The sequence below is a fragment of the Taeniopygia guttata genome, chromosome 27 (genome assembly GCF_048771995.1).
Source record: "Taeniopygia guttata chromosome 27, bTaeGut7.mat, whole genome shotgun sequence".
In the NCBI taxonomy this organism is placed as follows: Eukaryota; Metazoa; Chordata; class Aves; order Passeriformes; family Estrildidae; genus Taeniopygia; species Taeniopygia guttata.
This window is the reverse complement of record NC_133052.1, coordinates 5,328,959-5,345,839: the sequence shown is the minus strand read 5'-3', so window position 1 is coordinate 5,345,839 and position 16,881 is coordinate 5,328,959. Positions and strand designations below refer to the sequence as shown.

Here is a 16,881-nt window from a genome sequence, read left to right as displayed (position 1 = left end):
GGAGGGATCTCACCAGGACCGAGTCCCACCCCTGTTCCTGCCCAGGATCCCAACAATTCCCCAGGATCCTGGCAATTCTCCAGGATCCAAACAATCCCCCAGGATCCCAGCATTCCCCCAGGATCCCAGCATTCCCCCAGGATTCCAGGAATCCCCCAGGATCGCCGCAATCCCACCCTGGGCACCCCTGGCAGTGCTGTCCAAACCCTCCTGGAGCTCTGGCAGCCTCGGGGCTGTGCCCATTCCCTGGGCAGTGCCAGCACCTCTGGGGGAGAACCTTTCCCTGCTCCATTCCCCTCTGGCTCTGGGATGGATCCAGCACCAGTTCCTGCCCAGATTCTCTCACGTGGCTGATGGCACCAAACTCCATCAATCCCAAGGAGGGACCCAAACCTTCCCTGAACATCCCCACCCAGGCTGGGCTCCCAGTGAAACCAGAGCCCTCCGTTCTTTAAGGGGACCTCCAACAGCAGCAGCTTCTTGGAATTTCCATCCCAGGCAGCTCCAGCCCTTGTGGAATGCTGAAAATCCCAGAGGAGTCACAGCTGGCTGATCCCAGCTCCCAGTTAATGGTGCTGGAATTGTCTGTTTGCATCTCCAGCTCCTTTCCCATCCTGCCTGTTCCTTCCCGAGGAATTGGTTTTCAGGGATGAATTTGACCCTTCCAGCCCCTGGGAGCTCCTTTGGAGCAGAGCTCGGGGGTGTTATGGGGAAAATGGGATTTTGGAGCTCCAGGATCCTTCTTTGCAAACCCAACAGGAAGAGCAGCACTGAAACCTCCTGGAGATCCACCCAAAGTCCCGGGCAGTCCCTCCAGAGCCTCATCCCACGTTTGCTCCCACTCCTGCTCCCCCTGGATGAGCTGGGCCTGTGGCTCAGGTGCAAAATCAGCCTCAAATCCCCAGTAACGTGGAGGTATAGAATTCTAAGGGTTGGAAACGCCCTCTGAGACTGAGTCCCGCTGTTCCCTCTAGGGAACTGCCCCACGTCCCCCAGGGTCACATCCACATGGATGAAATCCCTCAGGGATGGGGATTCCTCCCAGACCATCCTGCCTGCATTTGTTGGACTCAATTCCCAAACTTGGCAGAGGTGCCTGGTTTGGGGGGTGGGGGGAATTGGACTCTGAAGTTTTCCTGTCCTCACTTTTCCACCTTTTCATAAAATCCTCTTTTTCACAGGGTGCAGGGGAGAGCAGGAAACCCAAACCATTCCCTCATCCTTGGATCCAATGGCTCTTCCTGACCTCCCTTCCCACTCTCTGCCTCTTCCAGGCTCTGCCTCATCTCCATCTCTTCCCTCCAAACCCATTTTCCTTTGCATCTATTCCCAATTCCCTCCCAACCCTGTTTTCCAAACAAAACCCCTCTCCTGTCCTACAAATTCAAAGTTTTCTTCCATCTCCTGCTTCCAACTGCTCCTGCCCCATTAAGGTTCTGTGGGATTGGTTTTATGGAATCTCCTTGTTGAATTAATTCAGAATTTAAGGATAAATTGGAGGGAATCCACTGGGAGTTTGTGGGATTGAGGGGAACAAAGAAATCAGGAGGTGAACTTTTTCCCAGGAGGGGTCAGACCATGGGTGGCAGAAAATGCTTGGAGCAAGGGTTAGGAAATGTGAATCCATGGAATTATGGAATGGTTTGGGCTGGCAGGGACATGAAAACTCATCCAATTCCAACCCCAGGGACACCTCCCACTGTCTCAAAGTGTTCCAAGCCCTCTCCAACCTGGCCTGGGACAATTCCAGGGATCCCAGGGGCAGCCACAGCCTCTCTGGGGAATCCATTCCAGGGCCTGCCCACCGTCCCAGCCAGGAATTCCTTCCCAGTGTCCCATCCATCCCCGCAGTGGGAGGGACAGGGACAGGGCAGGGATGGATGGACACTGGGACGGAATTCCCTGGACACACATTCCCTGTGTCTTGGCACCCCATCCCTTGTAAAATGACACCTCAAACATGGGAAATGTTCTTTAATTCCTCCTAATTCCCAAATCCCAGTGCTTCCATCCTGAGTGGGAATCACAGCCAGGCCTGAATCCCATTTTCCTGCCTCTTGAATCCCACTCTGGATCTGCAGCTCTGTACTTCTGCTCTCTATCCCATAAAACCTTTGGAGGGGATGAGTCTCCAGAGCCCCATCAAACAACAACTTAGAACCCAGGGCTTCACTGAGGCCTCTGGAATTTTTATGGCCAATTTGGCAGGAATTGCCCTTTTCCAGGTGCTTTCCATCTTCCCTGGATGCCCTGTGCAGCTCTGTTGGGAAGTCTGACCCCATTCCTGATGGAAGAGGTTTGGGTGATGCTGAGATGCTGCAAAACCAGCCTGGAAAAGGGGAAGGAAAGAGGAATTTCTCTTTCTCCATGGGATCGCCCTTCAAATTTGGATTTTAGTCTGTCCATCCAAGCCTTGGTGCCATGGTCAGGGAAAAGGGGAATAAGGCAGGGATAGTGCAGCTTCCCAAGGTCTGGAGGGGAGATTCCAACACCAGGCTCACCCAAAAGTGCCAGGAAAGGGGAAAATGGAAGGGGATCCATCCAAAGCTGGGAGGGGTGGGAGCTGAAGGGCAATTCCCAGTTCCAGGGGGTCCTGGCCTCCTTGGTATCCCTCTGGTGGGATGGATCCTTCCCTGTGCCAGGTCCTGCCAGCTCCTGATCATGAGCAGACAAACCTCATCCATCCACTCGGGAACTGCCATGGAAACAATCAGGGAGATCCTGGAGCAGCCCTGGGGAGGCACAGGGAGCCCCAGCTGGGATGGGACTGTGGGGGTTCATCCCATGGGAAATGGGGTGAAAGCCCCAGGGCAGCAGCTCCATGGGAACCTCTCCAGCTCCTTTCCCTCTGCACTCGGGCATGGAGGGGATCCAGGGAGGATTTTCCATCCAGACCCTCCTGTTCTCATTCCAGTCATCCATCATGTCCTGGCTCCTGCTTCCCTCAGGGAGCTCAGCCCTGGCTGCTCTGACCTTCAGGGATTGCTCCAGTCTGGGATTTCATGGAATCCTGGAATGGTTTAGGTTGGAAGGACCTCAGAGCCCACCCAGTGCCACCCCAGCCATGGCAGGGACACCTCCCACTGTCCCAGGCTGCTCCCAGCCCTGTCCAGCCTGGCCTTGGGCACTGCCAGGGATCCAGAGGCACCACAGCTGCTCTGGGCACCTGTGCCAGGGACTCCCTGCCCTCACAGGGAAGAATTCCCAATTCCCAATATCCATCCCTGCCCTCTGGCAGTGGGAGCCATTCCCTGGGTCCTGTCCCTCTAGCCCTTGGAAATATTCCCTCTCCATTTTTCCTGCTCCTCTTCAGGTCCTGGAAGGTCCCAGTCTGGTCACCCCTGGTGTTTCCTCCAGGATGAACAATCCCGTGGTTTTTTAACCAGGAAACATCTCCCTTGGCCCTTGGCCAGAAGCAGCTTGGCCTCTTTAATCCATCCACCACATTTTATGGACAAACCTCCTGCCGGAATTGCTTTCTCAGGAGTTTTTGTTGCTGACTCAGCATTTCCAGCCTGACACTGCCAGGTCCCTCCCAAGGTCACTCCTGCATTAACTCCCAAGGTGGGAAATGAATCCCAAAAGTGTCTCCTTGCAGGAACCACGGGCCTCAGCCACTGCAGGAGGAGGAGCAGAGCTGATTTAATTCCCATTTTTCCAGCCTGAGAGCTCATTGTGAAGGGAGATTCAATGACATCCCAACCACGGAGCAGAGCTGGCTCCGGACAGGGGGATTTTGGAAAGCTCTGGGTGGAAAGCCAGGATTTATGCCCTGGTCCAGGATGTGAATCCTCAGTGGTGCTGAGCAGCTGCAGCCCTGGGAAGGCAGAAAATCAGGAGCAAAGCCCAGGGAATGCTCTGATTTCCAGAGTGGGATGGGGAAAGAAGGGAGGGAATTGAGCAGGGCCACAGGGAATGAATCCAGAGACAGGAAATGACCCCTCACAACCCAAATTCTGTCCCACAGAGGGTCCACAGCTCCCATCATCCCAAATCTTCCTCACTCCACACTATTTATCCCTGGAGAAAGAGATTTTAACTCCCTGAGGCTGCTCTGAGCTGGAAGATGGGAAATCAGTTCCACTTTTTCTTTATTCCTGTTTTGTCCAGCTGCAGGATATTTAATTTATGGCCCAGAATGTAAAACTCCGGGTTCAGGACCCCAATAACTGCCTGGGCTCAGTCCCTGGGGGATTTTCCTGGAGCTGTTCCACCTTTGGCTCTGGTTTATTAAAGGAGCAGCACAGGCTCCTTTAGCACAGATTTAGTTGGAAAAACCCAGACTAAATCAGGGATTGGGATAAAAGCTGCACATCGGGAAGGTGGGGGGAACCCAGAAGGTCCCCAAGGACTAATAATTAATTAGAGGAAGCTATTAATGGCTGTAATTAGGTTAAAAATTTCTTTCTGGGAAGAAGGACTGGGGTGGGAGCTGAATGCTGGAGATTGTTCCACCTCTCCTGAGGAAAGGCTTTGGAGCCCTCAGATGATTTTAAATGGGTCAGAAAATCCCAGGATTGAGCCCTTCCCTCTCCCATCAGCAAAACTCTGGCAAAACCCCCAGAAAAAGGGACACCCTTGAGCTGAGAGTCCCTAAATCTGTTCTGTCCTCTACACCTCCCATGTGGAAGGGGGGATGTGGGGAGGAATGTTTTCCCCTCTCTCTCATCTGGATGATGTTGGGCTTGGAATTCTCATTTTTCAATGGAAATGTTGGAATAGGCAGTGCCGGAAATGGGGTGGGGAAAGATTCCAGCAGCTGCAGCAAAGCCTTGAATTTGCAGCAATTTAACCCAAAGTCCTTGAGATCCTCTCTGCAGGCTCCAGCTCCCAGCCCAGCTACCAAATCTTGTCCAGGAAGGGATTTTTAAGGAAGGCAAATATTTTCAATCACTGCTGGAGCTGCCAGGTGGAGCTGCCAGATTCGAGGAGCTGCTCCCAGAATCTTTGAGCATCAGGCACCACATGATGCCCTGTCCAGCCCTTCCCACCCCTGTCCATGCATCCATCCATCATCTATCATCCATCCATCCATCATCCATCATCCATCCATCCATCATCCATCCATCATCCATCCATCCATCATCTATCATCCATCCAGCCAGCCATTATCTATCCATCCATCCATCCATCCATCCATCCATCCATCATCCATCCATCATCCATCCATCCATCCATCCATCCATCCATCCATCCATCCATCATCCATCCATCATCCATCCATCCATCCATCCATCCATCCATCCATCCATCCATCATCCATCCATCCATCCATCCATCCATCCATCCATCCATCCATCCATCATCCATCCATCCATCCATCCATCCATCATCCATCCATCCATCATCCATCCATCCATCCATCCATCCATCCATCCATCCATCCATCATCCATCCATCCATCCATCCATGTGGATGTGTCACTTCTGGGACTCAAGGAAGATGATGATTCCCAGGTATCTCAGGAGAGTTTGTCATAAATCATGTGGATATTCTGGTGTCACCTGAAAGATTCCTGCTCCGTCAGGAAACTCTGTCCTGCTGCCTCTTTTTTATCCTTGGAATGTGTTTTTTCTGGGAAAACCCCAGTGGGTTGGACAGGACCAACATTTGGAGCTGCCACAGCTCAGCTCCAACCATGGAAGTCACCAGGGATGAAATCTGTCCTGGAGATGGAATTACTGTGGGACTTCAAGGAGCTGTGGGAATGCAGGACTGTGGAATAACCATGGGAGATAACCTGGAAAAGCTGCCCTCATCCCAAGAAATTTGAAGCAAGGCATCAAAAACCTGTTAATTATGGAGCTGCATCTCAAGGGGCATCAATTACAGAGAAGGAACCTCTCCCAGGAAGGGAGGAGATCCCGGGGTGGAATGGGAATTTGGGACTTACCCTTTGCTCCTGGGTGGCCACAAAGGTCTGGAATCCAGGGGCCACCCCAAATCCCAGCTCCTGGACGAAGGGAGGCTCAGACTGGCTGTGGATCTGCACTTTGACTCCGGCCTCGAACGTCGTCTCCTCTGCAAGAGAAGGGGGAGCTTAAGGAGCTCAAGAACAGCTGGAATGTTCCCACCTGGATGATCGGATCCCTGGAAACTGAGGGAGGAAATCCAGCAGCAGGATTTGCTAGGAGCAGAACCACTCCCGGGCCTCATCCCAAATCACCTCCCATCGCTCCTGATCCCAGCTCCCCTCCCTGGAACAGCGGCTCCAGCCGGCTCTGAACTTCCAAGGAAGAGAAATCAGGAGGGCACCTCAGTTTCCAGCTGGAATTTGGTTCCAGGACACTTTGGTGACATTGCCACATCACCAATCCAAACCAACTCCTCCTTCCCCCACCCGAGCCGTTCCCACTCTCCAGGAGGGCTCCAACACTGAGGATTCATGAATCCATGATGCCCCTCGCTGTCCCATCCCTGGCACAGCCCGAGGCCACTTGGGAATGCTGGTCATGAAATGACATTAAGAATGCCCTAAATGTCAAGGAATTTGGGGTTTGGCAGCTGCTCCAAGGTGGAAAAGCCTTCTGGGGCCATGGGGTGATGGAGGGGTTTCCACATCCAAAATCCATGTGCAGTAACTCGAGGTCAGTTCCTCTTTTCCACTAAAACGAGTGGACAAAAGTCACAGGGTGGCTTTGGAAGCAGATTTGAGCTCAGATCAGCACCGTGGGCTCCTGTCCCCACACACCCAGGGCTGTCACCTCCTCTCCTCGGGATTCCTGCTGCTCTCCCAGGTTCCATCTGCGACTAAGGACTGACAGAGGAAGTTGTTAACGAGACCCAATTTGACCTAAACCTGGAATATTCCTGGATCTGGATCCATGCTGGTGGCCAGCAGTGCCACCTCCACATCTGAGGAGCTTCTCTTGGAGGATGAATCATTCCTCAGCCTCCCACTATTCCGTAGCATTTTCCTACTATTCCATTGTGCATTTCAATTTCCAACAGCTCTGGGAGAACCTCGGGAGCAGGGAATCCCAGCCACTCCCAGCTCCAGAGCTGCTTCTCCAGGGTGTGCACAAAGAGGGTTGGGAGGACACGGGCAGGGGACAAGGGGACAAGGAGGGGACTCTGGAGGAGGTTTTGTGGGTCTCAGGAATTCAGGATTTAACTCTGCTGGCAAAGGGATCTGCTGCCTTCTCCCAAGAGGATTTTCCTCACAGGATCATGGAATCCTGGAATGGTTTGGGTTGGAAGGGACCTTAAATCCAGCCAGTGCCACCCCTGCCATGGCAGGGACAGCTCCCACTGTCCCAGGCTGCTCCAAGCCCTGTCCAGCCTGGCCTTGGGCACTGCCAGGGCTCCAGGGGCACCACAGCTGCTCTGGGCACCCTGTGCCAGGGCTGCCCACCCTCCCAGGGAGGAATTCCTTTCCAAAATCCCACCTGAACAGACCCTGCTCACCCAGGAGCTGCCAAGGCAAACCAAGCGACACCCACAGGCGGGATGGGTTTGGGTTGGAATTGGCCAGGACAAACAGGAGCATCCCAGAGCTCGGATCCCCTCCCTTCCAGCCCCTCCCAGGTGTCACCTCCCAGCTCAGCAGAGCCATGGCCAAGGGCTGAGCCAGGAGTCTGGAATTCTGGAGACCCAGGCCAGACACTGCTGCCACCTCCTGGGAAACCCCAGCCCCCAACCACACATTCCCACACTTTTTGGGAACAAACCCCTGCTAGCTCTTCCCAAATGCCTTTGGTGATGGAGAAGATTCCAGTCCCATCCCAATCCCATCTCCACAGTCCCACAGCATCCCAGGGTCTGCCCCAGCTGCCCAAACCCCAGCCCAGGCCAGGCTCAAACCCTTCCCATGCTCCCCCCAAGCCCTCCCCCCAATTCCCATCCCGTTTTTCCCGCTCCTGCCGGTCCCACCCACCCCCACGGCTCTGCTGGGTGTTGATCCCCTTCCAGCACTCCGGAGGAGATTCCATCTGCTTGCCTCAGTAATTCTCTGACACCTCAGATGAAAAAACTCCTATTTAGTTTAATTTGTTGGGCAACAGGAATTTTCCCAAAATATTTTCCATCCAAAACTCCTCTGCCCATTTCTGCACCTGCCCCAGCTCTAATTCCAGGGATTTCCCATGCCCAGGGGTCTGTCCATGGGTAAATCCCTGTCCATCCATACCAAGATCCAGCCTGCAGTAGCCAAATTAATCCTCAAACCAGCAGGATTTGGAATTTTAAATGGAAAACCCTGGAACGAAGCCAGTGGTGCCCATGGAAAGGGAGGGAAAGGCCACAGCATGGAACAAACTTTGGGATTAAACCCCACAACTGCAGAATTCCATCAGTGATGACACCCAGGAAAACAAAACAAACAGGAATTTTTTAGAGGAGCTGCCAACCCCAGGCATCTTTCCTTGTTTCTCCTGCACAAGGAAGAAACCAAAAACATGGAATTGGCTTGGAAAAATTGTCCCTTCTCATAAAGAATAGATTCCTTCCAAAATTCCTGTTTGCTGCTAGAAGAGGCAAGTTAAAAGCCCAGCTTGGATAGAAATGCCTGGATCAGAACTCATTAACTGCATCCTAAATATTCCACACCCATTCTGGGATCCGGGAGCTTTAGTGGGGATTCAATATTTCTTGGAACTCTGGGAAAAGGGAGGGCCCAGCAGCCCCAAAAATCTGGGTTTGGGGTCATTCATTTCTGAAGGAATTTTCCCTGGACACAGCAAATCCCAAAGGGCTCCGTGGAAACCCCTGGCACTGGAGAGGGCTCTGAATGTCCCAGGGAAAAATCCCAGCCATTATTTTATTCATATTTCAAATTCTAACTTTTGACAAATTGTAACTTTTGACAATTTGACTTCTTTTTTCCAATTTTGACAGACTTTTTTTTTTTTTTTTCCAATTTCAGCATCATTTGGAATGGATTTTTCTGGGAATTTCTCCTGGATCTCTGGGGCTGAGACACTGCTCTTCTCATTTTTTATAAACGCTCATCACTGTGGGGAAAAATAATCCTGGAATCCTTGGAATTGCTCAGAGAAACTAAAACCAATCCCAATCCTTTGGGGCTTGGATTGCATCTCCAGTTTTTAACCTTGTTTGGGATGTTGGGAATGCTTCATTTATCCCCAGCCCCACTCTCATGGCTTGGAAATTCAGTTTATAGCTCATTCCAGGTTGGGAATTATAAAAAATTCCTTAGAAACTGCATTTTTTCCATACAGTAAATCCATTCCTGCACCCAGCAGAGCCTCCCAATGAGCCCATTTTTTTTGGAATCATGCATCAATTTGGGGAAAAATAACCCTGAAATCTTTGGATTGGATCAGATAAATTCAAAATCAATCTAAATCCCTCGGGATTTGGCACATCCCAGTTTTAAACTTTATTTAGGGATATGGGGAAGCCAAACCCCTTCCTTCATCACCAGCCCCACTCTCAGAGCGTCTGGAAATTCAGGTTTTAGAGCATTCCAGGTTGGGAATAATCCAGAATTCTGCATTTTCCCACACATTAAATCCATTCCAGCTCCCAGGGTGGGCTCTCCCAACAAATCCTGAGCTGCTCTTTCCCCTGCAGGATTAAAGGAGCTTGAATTAAATCCAGGATTAATTCAGCACCTGCTCCCAGCTGGCTGCAGAGGGAAGCTCAGCTTCCTACTCCTGCTGTTGCCTTTCCATGACTTTTTGGGGAAGGGCATCCCAGGAAAACTCTACAGGGAGTAGAGTTTTTGGCTGGGACCAAGCTCATCCCTGAAAACTCAGGAATTAAAATCCCAAAAGCTGGGAGCTGCCCTCTCACCCTGCCTGGTCCTGTGCAAACACATCCAATTCCCCTTGGGAATGAAGAGCTGGAGCTGATCCTGGCACTGATTCATTGGGAAATGAGGATACAGCCAGAGCTGGGAGGAGTTTCTGGTGGAATTGTTATCCCCAGCTCTGCAATTGTTATTCCTCACTTCTGGAACTGTTATCCCACAGCTCTGGAATTATTATCCTCTGGAATTGTTGTTATCCCCCAACTCTGGAATTGTGATCCTGTAGCTCTGGAATTTTTATCCCCAGCTCTGGAATTGTCTTCCCCAGGGGGTATATTCCAGCTCCAGGGGGGATATTCCTGCTTGGAGAAAGCCAAAGCAAGTCCCACACAGCTCCATCTGGGAATTCCTCAGTCAATTCCCATAAATGTCCTGCTCTGGACAGAGGGAACAGAGCTGGGAAAGGTTTTCACTGTCCTTGGCCTCAGTCTCCCCTCCATAAAACTGGAAGTACATCCCAAGGAATTCCTTGGGCTGGAAGGGTCTCCAAGGGCTCCCCCCACCCCCAGGTGCCCCCAGACCCCAGGAGGAGCAACAGCCCCAGGGCAGCCCCAGGAGCCACATCTGGCAGGGAGCCCAGATGTGCATCCCTGGAGGGCACTCTGGGACCAGGACTCCTGGTGTTCCTCGGGAAGGAAGGACCTGGAGCAGGGGCCAGACCTGCCCTGGGAATGCTGAGTTCATCCCGAGGTTTTCCAGCATCCTTTGCTTGGTATCACCATGGAAACCATGAGCCAGGGCTGCCTACCTTCCCAGGGATCCCCAACCTTCCCAGGGATCCCCAACCTTCCCAGGGACCCCCAACCTTCCCAGGGATCTCCAACCTCCCCAGGGATTCCTAACCTTCCCAGAGATTTCCTCTTCCCAGTGATCCCCCATCTTCCAGGGATCCCCTGCTTCCCACCTCCTGTGTGACCCCTGAGAAGGGCAGGAATTCCCAGCACCAAGAAGCTGCTCTGGGTGTTCTCCCTGTTCCCACCAACCCCAAGACTCCTGAAATACTCCCACATTCCTCATTATTCCGGGAAGTGTGCAGGACTTGGATTTGTGTCCTCAGGTCACCCCCAGGCCCTGCTGAGCAGGGGATCCCTGGATGCTCCCTGTGCTCCCAGGGAATCTCCTGCTCCTCCAACCCCTCCATACCCAGGCAAGATTCCTGAGCAAACTCCCAACGCTCTAATTTTTCCCAAATGTGTCTTGGGTTGGAAATGCAAGATGTGGCTGGGTGTGCATCCATTGCCATCTGCCAGAGCTGGGGCCGGTCTCTGCTGCTCTTTGGGCACTTTTCTTTATCTCTCCCACAGCCAACCCTCCCTCCAGGAGATCTCTGCTGTCCATGGCCACTCAGTGTCCCTGCCTGGCTGAGAAAATTCCATAATCCATGGGGAGATGCTGCGCCCAGGGGAGGAGCCGAGAATTCCTACCTGGATCCAATCTGACCTGGGAACAGCACAGCAGCCTTTGCCCCCTGCATTCCCAGAGGAGCAGCTTTCTTCCCACTGCATTCCCAGAGGAGCAGCTTTCTTCCCACTGCATTCCCAGAGGAGCAGCTTTCTTCCCCACTGCATTCCCAGAGGAGCCCAGGCCCATCTCCCCCAGCCCTGGAGCTCCAGAGGAAAACTCCCCCCTTGTGCAGGATCCTGCTCCAGCAGAAGCACAGCTGGCACTGCAGGAGGGCTGAGCCACCCTGGGATGGGGCTGCTGCCACCTCCCTGACCCACAGGGAGTCAGGGCATGTTCTGACTCTGGCACTGTTGGTTTTCTTGTCTTGTACTATTGCTTTTTTATATTTAATTTTCCGATTAAAGAACTGTTATTCCTATTCCCATATCTTTGCCTGAGAGCCCCTTAATTCCAAAATGATAACAATTGGGAGGGAGGGGGTTTGCATTTTCCATTTCAGGGGAGGCTCCTGCCTCCCTCAGCAGACACCTGGCTGTTCAGAGCAAGGCATATACATTGAAACAAAAAATCCAATTGCCATGGAAACATGGCTCCAAAGAAGCGGGTGCTGCAATCCCACCCTGAGAAAATGTGGAATTGTGAAGGCACCAGTTTCACCAGTTTGGCTGCCCCGAGAGTGCTCTGATTTCCATGGAATTGGAGTTTCAGTTCCCTGGGAACGGGGAGGTGAAGCTGGAATCTGAGCACTGATCCTAGCTGAGGCCACGCAGCTTTTCCAGGAAAATCAGTCACTCCAGATTTGTCCTGGGGGTGGTTTTGCTGTGAGCTGAGCTCCGGGGGCAATCAGGGACAAGAAATTCCCTCCTGGATAAAGGGAGCTGCCTGGCACATGGAGCTGGGAGAAGGGGCTGCTCCCTGGGGCTCAGCAGCAGCGATGTCCTGGGGCTGTGCGGGGTCGGGGGAGCCCGTCTGGATCCAGGGGAATAAATTCATCCTGGACAAAAGGAGGCTCGGGGCAACTTCTGACTGCACCACTCCCAGGCAGGGGGAGGCAGCCAGAGGGGCTCGGGATTCCTCCTGGGAAAAGGGACAGGATGAGAGGGAACGGCTCCAGGCTGCGTCAGGGCAGGCTCAGCTGGGTCCAGGGAAAATTCCCTGATGGGAAGGGGGGTCAGGCCCTGGAAGGGGCTGCCCAGGGGGGTTTGGAGTCGTCCCAGCTGTCACCACAGAAGGACCCCTCCCTTTGCTTCAGGGAGAAGGACACGGCAGGAATGGGAGAGAGAAGGAAAACCAGCTTTGCCAGCAAAAGAGGGAATTTGGGATGGAGCAAAGGCTGGGAAAGAAGCAAAGGGGTCACTGATCCCAAGGGATGAGGGCACGGAGCCAATGCTTCCCTCTGGCACCTCTGGAATTCCAGCCTGGAAGTGCCCCAGGCCAGGTTGGAGAGGGTTTGGAGAACCTGGGACAGGGGCAGGTGCCCCTGCCAATGGATGGACTTTAAAGTCCCTCACAACCCAAAGTAGTCCATGGTTCTGGAATTCCTACAGCATCAACTGGGAAAAATATCCAGGACAAGCCCCAGCACCCACCTGCCCCGGGCTGGGACTCAAAGCCTCCCTACAGAAATTCCTGATTTATCTCCCATTTTTCATTTATTTGGGTGCCTTCCACCCCATCCCTGGGTCATGGAGTGGGAAGGGGCAGGAGCTGGGACTCCAGAGCTCCTCCAGCTCCTTCCCAGCCTGGAGAGGAGGTTTTTCCCTGCTCCCTCCTTTCCCAGCTCCCTCCCTTCACGAGGAGCAGGAGGTGTTGTACAACCCCATGGAGCCGCTGTGCTATTTTTAGGGAACATATTGCATTTGCATCCCAAATCTGGGGCCAGATGGCTCCATGGATATTATTAAAAAACTCCTTACATAATCCAGGAGCAGGAGAAAGCGTTAGGATTCCAGCCCAGGGCTGGGAAAGGTTTTGATGGATGAGCAGGAGCCAGGAATTCAATATTCCAGCTCCTTGCCCCTATTTAATCATTGAAAAGAGGGAATAAATGTCAGGGAAGCTGCTCTCCTGGGGTCATCCCAGGGCAGGCAGGGATGCTCCTGCCAGGTGATGCTGCTTCCATGACCAAGGAATACAAATTCCCTTCCCACCTCAGCATCCCTTGGGAATCACGTGTGGCAGTGAAGGGAGGCAGGAGAGCCAAAAGATCCAGAGCTCCACGGATTTTATTAAAAACCCCCTTACATAATCCAGGAGCAGGAGAAAGCACCAGGATTCCAGCCCCAGGCTGGGAAAGGTTTTGCTGGATGAGCAGGATCCAGGAATTCAGTATTCCAGCTCCTTGCTTGTGTCCTATAAAGCTTAATTTTTAATCATGAAAATGTCTGGGAAGCTGCTCTCCTGGGGTCATCCCAGGGCAGGCAGGGATGCTCCCAGGATGCTGCTTCCATGATTTCTCCGGGCTGGGGAAGGAATAAAAATGCCCTTCCCACCTCAGCATCCCTTGGGACTCACGTGTGGCAGTGAAGGGTGACCAGGGGAGGGACAAGAGCCAAAAAATACAGAGCTCCATGGATTTTATTAAAAACCTCCTTACATAATCCATGAGCAGGAGAAAGTGCCAGGATTCCAGCCCAGGGCTGGGAAAGGTTTTCCTGGATGAGCAGGAGCCAGGAATTCAATATTCCATCTCCTTGCTGCTCCCTATTAAGCTAAATTTTTAATCATTAAAATGAGACAACAAGCATCCCATAACCTGCTCTCCTGGGGGTCATCCCAGGGCAGGCAGGGATGATCCTGGGATGCTGATTCCATGATTTCTCCGTGCTGGGAAAGGAATAAAAATTCCCTTCCCACCTCAGCACCCCTTGGGAATCACATGTGGCAGTGAAGGGGCAGGAGGGAGCAGAGCCAAAATCTCCGCAGCCATCCCGGAGCCTTGGGAGCTGCTGGCAGAACAGGAGGAGGGGAAGGAGCCGAGATTCCCTGGAGGCAGGGAGGGATGTTCCCGGCATCCAGAGCCGGGGCTGCCACCCATCTGCCAGCCTTGTTCAGTGCTGCCCCCATGGACTGGGATGATCCCAAAGAAATCAAAATACGGGAAAACAGCTCTGAAAGGCACAGAGCCAGATCCTGCTCATCCCTCCCCCTCCAGGAGCTTCGCTGCTTCCCCTGGAATTGCATGACAAAATTAAACAGGGAAAAGCTGCTGCTGATTGCGGCTGCTGGAGGAGCCAGAGGGAACAGAACCCAGGGATGAGGAGCGGTCCTGGCAGAGCTGCTGCCCCTGTGGGAGGGATGGATTGATGGAGGGATGGATGGATGGATGGATGGATGATGGATGGATGGATGGATGGATGGATGGATGGATGGATGATGGATGGATGGATGGATGGATGGATGATGGATGGATGGATGGATGATGGATGGATGGATGATGGATGGATGATGGATGGATGGATGGATGGATGGATGGATGATGGATGGATGGATGGATGGATGGATGGATGGATGGATGGATGGATGATGGATGGATGATGGATGGATGGATGGATGAATGAGGGATGGAAGGATGATGGATGGATGGATGGATGGATGGATGGATGGATGATGGATGGATGATGGATGGATGGATGGATGAATGAGGGATGGAAGGATGATGGATGGATGGATGATGGATGGATGATGGATGGATGATAGATAGATGGATGGATGGATGGATGATGGATGGACAGGAGTGGATGGATGGATGATGGATGGATGGATGGATGATGGATGGATGATGGATGGATGGATGGATGGATGGATGGATGGATGGATGGATGATGGATGGATGGATGGATGGATGGATGGATGGATGGATGATGGATGGATGGATGGATGGATGATGGATGGATGGATGATGGATGGATGGATGGATGATGGATGGATGGATGGATTGATGGATGGATGGATGGATGGATGGATGGATGGATGGATGGATGATGGATGGATGGATGATGGATGGATGGATGGATGGATGGATGGATGATGAATGGATGGATGGATGGATGGATGGATGATGGATGGATGGATGGATGATGGATGGATGGATGGATGGATGGATGGATGGATGGATGATGGATGGATGGATGGATGGATGATGGATGGATGATGGATGGATGGATGGATGGATGGATGGGGGATGGATGGCTGATGGATGGATGGATGGCTGATGGATGGATGGATGGATGGATGGATGGATGGATGGATGGATGAGGGATGGATGGATGGATGGGACTGCGATGTCCAAGAGTCCAGCCAGATTTTGTTATGGATGAAAGAGAGATCACAAGGTCACAGAATGGTTTGGGTGGGAAGGGACCTTATATCCCCCCCAGTGCCACCCCTGCCATGGCAGGGACACCTCCCACTGTCCCAGGCTGCTCCAAGCCCCCTCCAGCCTGGCCTTGGGCACTGCCAGGGCTCCAGGGGCACCACAGCTGCTCTGGGCACCCTGTGCCAGGGCTGCCCACCCTCACAGGGAACAATTCCCAATTCCCAATTCCCAATATCCATCCCTGCCCTCTGGCAGTGGAGCCATTCCCTGGGTCCTGTCCCTCCATCCCTTGTCCCCAGTCCCTCTCCAGCTCTCCTGGAGCCCCTTTGGGTCCTGCAAGGGGCTCTGAGCTCTCCCTGGAGCTTCCCTTCTCCAGGAAAGGATTTTCCCTCTCTGTATCCCTAAGCATTGCAGCACCTTCTTCCCTTTGTCCCCCAGTGTCCCCAGGTGTCCCCCCAGCCCTGTCCCCTCCTGCCACTCCCTCTATGGAGGATTTTATGGATAAATAAATGGAACTAAAAAAGATTTGCGGTGAGTTTCGGTGCCACCCACAGGGCATTCCCAGCTCTGGGGCAGCAGGAGGGGCAGGATTCCCCAACCAATTGGGAAACCTCCAGGCAGCCCAGGCTGGTGGAACTGTGCTGGAGAGAGGGAAAATTTACCAAAATATCCATCAGTGCCAGGCTGATGGGAATTTGGGTAGGAAATGGTGGGGCTGGCACTGGAAGGTTTTCAAGGAATGGGGAGAAAACAGCAGGAGGTGAAATCCAGCAATGGGTAAGAATGAAGTAGAGTTGAGTCCAGATGGATTTTCCAAGAGAGACACAAACAAGGGAATTCCTCAACTTGTGGCCACCTCAGAGCTGACCATCAATCCCAGCGGTCACCATGGTGATGATCCATCCACCCCATCCCTTTCTTTACTGAGATGGAAAATCCCTTTTTAAGGACTTATGGAGGGTGGAGTGGCTCCAGTCTGGATTTCATCCCATTCCTCTCCCAAATCCACCTTCCCAGGTGCCAACACCCCACGGCACGGGGCTCCAGGAGCCCTGGCAGTGGGAATGCCACCCCCAGCTCTGGTCACGGGGGGGATGGATGGGGGCAGGGAAAGGAGCACCCCTGGAATGGCTGGGATGGGAAGAGGAGTGGGAAAGGCGGGATTTGGGAGGAATCCAGCACAGCTTGGGTTGTGTCTGGCGAGGGGAAAGCTCCGGATCCTCTCTATAAATATTCCCAGGCAAACACCAGACGGGAGCAGAACATTTTCACCAGCAGGAAAAACAGTGGGGAAAACAAAGGATCCAGAGTGGAACAGGTTATCCCGGGATACTGACCCCAACCCCTTCATCGGGGGCACTCCAGCCCAGTGCCAGCCCCAGCTGAG

General features: G+C 52.9%; 1 protein-coding gene across 4 annotated transcripts in view; it reads right to left on the bottom strand.

Annotated features, from left to right (window-relative positions):
- The window catches only part of ASIC2 (acid sensing ion channel subunit 2), a 417,185-nt gene that overhangs the window by 16,500 nt on the left and 383,804 nt on the right, over positions 1-16,881 (bottom strand). For all 4 annotated transcript variants that reach the window (XM_072919149.1, XM_072919148.1, XM_072919147.1 and 1 more), the window contains exon 3: positions 5,894-6,021. In XM_072919149.1, the coding sequence (XP_072775250.1) occupies positions 5,894-6,021 (128 nt within the window). The remainder of the gene's footprint in view (positions 1-5,893; positions 6,022-16,881) is intronic.